General features: G+C 36.9%; 1 protein-coding gene across 1 annotated transcript; it reads left to right on the top strand.

Annotated features, from left to right (window-relative positions):
- The first annotated feature begins 2532 nt into the window (after positions 1 to 2532).
- On the top strand, positions 2533 to 3745 carry LOC145948243 (uncharacterized). The gene is made up of 2 exons (XM_083057981.1): positions 2533 to 3614; positions 3697 to 3745. Exons 1-2 carry the CDS (start codon positions 2533 to 2535, stop codon positions 3743 to 3745), a joined length of 1131 nt encoding a protein of 376 aa, XP_082914107.1.
- Positions 3746 to 6175: the final 2430 nt, after the last annotated feature.

Below are 6175 nucleotides of genomic sequence, written 5' to 3'. Positions count from 1 at the left end.
TAAAATAAACAATATTTTTAATATTTAAAATAATTTTTATTTATAACTGTGTGTGTGTGTGTATTTTACAAAATGTTTGTGTGTGTGTGTGTAAATTTAAAAAATTTAAAATATATAATATAAAATAAAATGTAATATAAAATATAAATTAATATAAAATTTAAAATATAATGCAATAATATAAAAATATAATATTTACGACAGCAACACATAGTTGAGCAATGCCTGTCTGAACGAGAGTGTCTGGATATGTTGAGGCGGCCGAATGTTAGATGCTGCGCGAAGCGGAGGCGACGGCTGGGCGGGGACTCCTGCATAACAGAAAATTTTTTATTAAATATATTCTTATTTATTTTATTAATCATTTTATTATTTTAATAATTTATAATTGAAAAGAAATACTTACATGTATTGCACACTGGACACATATTCCGTGTGAACATTTGGTCCAGCGGGCTATTGCACTCGCTGCACCATCTCCCCAAAAGTTGTTCAAATCTCCCGGTCCTGTGAATGCGGACGACGTCAATCTCCACATACAGATCTCGCAATCTAATGAAACACCTTGTACACAACATGAGTCCATCCCATGGACAATAATAAATATGTATCGCACACATTCTAGTACTATCATCCATGGCGATGATGTCCGCTGTGCACAAGCTGTGCACTCTTGTATCGCGAGTAACGTCGTCGCACTCACTATCATAATCGGAATCGTTCGCGGGCTCAATTTCAACGTCCGAGCCCATTTCAACGTCTGATATATCATCAATCACTATCATCTCATCATCATTCACCACATCATCATCATCCACCACATCTTCTCTATCCATCACAACTTCTCTACCCATTTTACATTCAAGACTATCAGAAACTTGATGATGGGACACATATTATAATGTTGCTCACCTCTTGATTTTAATTCTACATCTCTCTTGTTCTAACTGGAGTATCATGTCTCAGCTAGCTCATCACTTTTTAAATCTCCAGAGAACGAAGAAATAGTTTTGTTAGCTTTATCTTATTGGGAAAGAAATAATTAAACATAGATTAACAATAAAAAATATTTTATTTGTTACAAACATCATGAAGAATATCATTTACAGCACATGTTAATATTTCACAATCTATGAGTGATTCACTATCGTACGCATCACTTTCGCGTATCGCTTTTACAGCATCACATACATTAGTAATATTATTGCGTTGTAAAATAGTTGCAAATTGTTTAAATTTTTCATTCACAAGATGAGTATTTTTACATAGCCAGAAATACACATGATCTATACATTTTTCAAACTCAAATAAATGTAATAGAGTCGATGGCTTCATATATAAAAAATTATTGGATAATGTTAATTTTACAATTTTTGAATCCGATATTTTAACAATTTCTATTGTTAGATCTCGAATCCGTAATGGAGTTTGAGATGATTGTAAAAATCGTTCAATGTCCGCACGTTTCCGCATTAGTGATATCCATGTTTCAATAGGCAATATTATGTGGTTGCCTCGATTATCACCAAGAGCTAATTCCACATATGATACAGCTCCAACGCTGATGCCTATTTCCAAATATTTATAGGATGTTGCGGTTAGAGCATATCTTCGCCCAAGTATACGAGTCGCACGCTGAATGCTATAAAAATAATTAGAATATTTCAAAAATTATTTAAAAATCTTTATTTTGACAAAAAAAGAATCGAAACTTACTTGTCACTTGTATTCTTAGACATTTCATGTATTGGAACGTAATAATTCATGCTGGCGGAGTACATTTCTAAAAGAACCTTTCACATAAGTGATTGATACAATACTAAATCATTATTACAAGTTTTTATTGATACAAAGCAATGGGGTGGGGATTATTGCTGACACAAAATTATTTTTAACCAATCATCAAAGCGCCGATGCACGGCTGCTATGACATCATCCTCAATGAAATATTAAATGTAAAATAATGCAACATATCCAAAATTTCAAGCGTCAATGTACGACTGCTATGACATCATCCTCAATGAAATATTAAATGTAAAATAATGCAACATATTCAAAATTTCAAGCGTCAATGTACGGCTGCTATGATATCATCCCCAGGTGTTCAAAACGTATGTAACAAATCACAAGAAAATGCAACATAATTAAAATTTTCGAGCGCCAATGTACAACCGCTCTCATCTTGAGATGAATCTCGCGAAATGTACAAAAATGTATCAATTTCAAGCGCCAATGTACGGCTGCTATGATATCATCCCCAGGTGTTCAAAACGTATGTAACAAAATCACAAGAAAATGCTACATAATTAAAATTTTCGAGCGCCAATGTACGGCCGCTCTCATCTTGAGATGAATCTCGCGATATGTGTAAAAATGTATCAATTTCAAGGTCGATACATCATTCGTACGTAACAAAATCACAAAGTGCAATATACTCGAGTGCCAATGATCTCTACGATTAAATAAAAAAGATGGTAAAGAGGCATACTATGTTAGTATCATTGTCAGAGGTTCAGCAAGAGCATCTCAAAAATGGCACAATTGGAAGCAAGTTTGTTGGAGCAAGCCGCAAGGGTGAATTCGGTGGAAGAATATATTGTGTGGGAGCAGCAATGTGACGAATACATCGAATCACTGGAAGAACAAAGTCGAATAAAACGTCCACGATTACCGATCGGAGTTCGACAATCGCTTGTCTCCCAAATCGCACGTCTCGAAGGGTTGAAGAATTCGGTACGCAGACGTTTTGTACACGCAGGTGCCGGAAGCAGTTCGCGAGACATCGGATTCATATGGCGAGAGATTGATACGGCGTTCGAGAGCCGCATCTTGACTGGTGCGGTGATAAACAGCAACCACATCGAACCTCGTCAATTTCTAGAGGATGCCAAAGACATTGTGATCGAACACGTGCAAAAAGTGTTGCAAAAACACACTAGTGTAAAAGTGAACACTATATTTAATGGTGAGTTTGTGTCAGGCGATAAGCGCGCTAATAAAAGTGTCAACACTAAAAACTTTGAAATCTTTCGCACCTCCGATTTACATGATTGGTACAAACGCCGCGTTATCGAGCCCACACTAGCATCGCTAGAAGAATTTCAAGAACGTGATAGTGGTTGGGCATTGTCGCGAATAATCAATTTGAATATAAATATAAACAAGTATAATCCAATGCGTGCGGGATGTCACATTAAATTGCCGCGAGAAATAATGATGAAGAGAGCAGTGGTTAATGTGCAATCTAAAGACAATGCATGTTTTGCATGGGCAGTTGTCGCTGCTCTGCATCCAGTTGCAAAATATAGTGAGAGAACGTCGTCATATCCACACTATACGATGGAGTTGAAACTCCAGGACATTGAGTTTCCAGTGACTGTGAATCAAATCAAAAAGTTTGAACTATCAAACAACATTTCGATAAATGTGTACAGCATCGAAGAAAAGAACATTGTCTCGATACGTGTCAGTGAGCAGAAGAAAGACAGACACGTCAACTTGCTGTACGTGGAAGACAGCAACAACATTGGACATTTCGCATGGATCAAGAATCTCTCCCGGCTCGTGAGCTCACAACTGAGCAAAGACAAATGTAGAAAATATATCTGTGATCGGTATGTATATTTATTGCAAATTATATATTAAATAATCATAAAATAATTATAAAGTGTTTATAATTGCTATTATCTTTTACAGATGCTTACACTATTTCCATTCGGAGACAAGTTGCAGTCACATACAGTAGACTGCGGAAAGATGAATGACTGCGCTATCCGATTATCGAGCGATAAGGACAAGTGGCTCGCGTTCAACAACTTTAATCGCAAAGAGCGACTTCCTTTTGTCGTATACGCAGACCTCGAATGTGTGCTGACAAAGACAAATAAGAAGGAAGAAGAAAAGAATTTATATCAACATCACCAAGTATTTAGTATAGCATATTATGTACATTGCTCATATGACGATTCATTATCCGAATATTATTCTCGTCGTAGTGTAGATTGCGTTTCGTGGTTTTCCGAACAACTACAAAATTTGGCGCAACGCGTAAAGAATATTTTAGCAACTAACGTCCCCATGGTAAATTTAACATCAGACGAGCGGGAAAAATTTCATAGTGCAACGCATTGTCATATATGTGAGAAACCATTCATGCAAGATGACGATACACGCGTACGCGATCATTGCCATCTGACCGGGCGGTACAGAGGTCCCGCGCACTCAAATTGTAATCTAAATTATAAAAACTCTTTTTGTATTCCAATTGTATTTCACAATTTATCCGGTTATGACTCACATTTCATAATTAAGGAAATAGCTACAGCGTTCGAAGGGGGAATCGAATTACTTGGAATAACTAAAGAAAAATATATATCATTTACAAAAAATGTTCAATTTGCAGAAGACAAATCCAGAAATATTAAATTACGTTTTATCGATTCATATAAATTTCTCACAAGTCTCGACAAATTGGCATCTTTTTTGAATAAAGATAAACTCAAAAATTTTTAATCAAAATTTCAAAATTTATCCACCGAAAATTTCGAATTATTAACACGGAAAGGTGTCTTTCCATACGAATACACTGACTGTTTTGAAAGGTTATATGATACATGTCTACCACCGTGCGAATTATTTTATAGTTCCTTGACCGGCAACACTGTATCCGAGAACGATTACGCGCACGCCGAAAACGTATGGGTGCGGTTCTCCATTCGAACGCTGGGCGAATATAGCGATCTGTATTTAAAAACTGACGTCTTGTTATTAGCTGACATTTTTGAAAATTTCCGGGATAAATGTATCGAGAGTTATGGGCTCGAACCCGCGTATTACTATACTCTCCCCGGGTATACGTGGGATGCCATGTTAAAACATACAAATATTACGTTCGAATTACTTACCGATATCGACATGGTTATGTTTATAGAACGGGGTATACGCGGCGGTCTAAGTCAATGTTCAAACAGATATGCACACGCTAATAACAAGTACATGCAGTCGTACGATTCATCGAAACCATCTTCGTATCTAATGTATTTCGATGTAAATAATTTGTATGGATGGGCAATGTGTCAACCGTTGCCATATGCAGATTTTCGATGGGTCGATGACGTGTCTAGTTTCAATTTATCATCTATCGCGCTCGATTCGCCTACAGGCTACATCCTTGAAGTAGATTTAGAATATCCACAATGTCTTCACGATGCGCACACTGACCTACCGTTTTGCCCGACACGCGACAAGCCACCAGGCAAGCGGGAAGATAAGCTGCTCGCGACATTATATGATAAAAAGCGTTACGTGATACACTACCGCAACCTGCAGCAATGTATGCGTCACGGTCTTCAAGTTACAAAAATACATCGCATATTACAATTCGCACAATCTCCATGGCTTCGAAATTATATCGAACTTAATACACAATTTAGAATGCAAGCAAAAAATGATTTCGAAAAAAATTTATAAGTACTCTGCGTTGATACCACTGCTTGCAAAACGATGGAAAATGTGCGTAATCGTGTTGATGTAAAACTCATCACACAATGGGAAGGGAGATACGGTGCAGAGGCAATGATTGCGAAACCAAATTTTCACAGCAGAAGCATCTTTTCGGAAAATTTAATTGCCATAGAATTACGTAAACTCGAAGTAAAATTTTATAAACCAATCTATGTCGGTATGTGCATACTCGACATTTCGAAGACATGTTTATACGAATTTCATCATGAATACATGTCACCACTGTATCGAAATAAATGTCGGGTAATGTACACCGACACAGACAGCCTAATATACCACATCGAATGCGAAGACGTATATGAGAATATAAAGCGCGACGTAAGCAAATTTGATACGAGCGATTACACTGCGGACAATGCGTACGGTATACCGCTTGTGAATAAAAAGGTGCCAGGTCTAATGAAAGATGAAAATAACGGTACGATAATGACTGAATTTGTAGGACTTAGAGCAAAAATGTATGCATTACGAGTGGATGATAAGAAAGATACCAAAAAAGTAAAGGTGTCAAGAGTAACGTTGTCGCGAGAACGATAACGTTTGATGATTACACGCGGTGTTTGAATGAAGAGATTGAAATGACACGTAGTCAGTCATGTATAAGGCCGAAATTGCATGAAGTATACACCATTCGCGAGACGAAAATTGCTCT

Source organism: Prenolepis imparis, unplaced genomic scaffold (assembly GCF_030444845.1).
Source record: "Prenolepis imparis isolate NDT839.2.m4 unplaced genomic scaffold, iyPreImpa1.0 SCAF_296, whole genome shotgun sequence".
Taxonomy (NCBI): domain Eukaryota; kingdom Metazoa; phylum Arthropoda; class Insecta; order Hymenoptera; family Formicidae; genus Prenolepis; species Prenolepis imparis.
The sequence above is the reverse complement of the archived record's forward strand: the minus strand, read 5'-3'. Positions and strand labels throughout refer to the sequence as shown.

Excerpts from the sequence above, each read along its gene's own strand:
- LOC145948243 (XM_083057981.1), top strand. The coding sequence starts at position 2,533 with ATGGCACAATTGGAAGCAAGTTTGTTGGAGCAAGCCGCAAGGGTGAAT. Across the intron at positions 3,615-3,696 it reads AGAAAATATATCTGTGATCG|ATGCTTACACTATTTCCATT; the intron begins GTATGTATATTT and ends TATCTTTTACAG.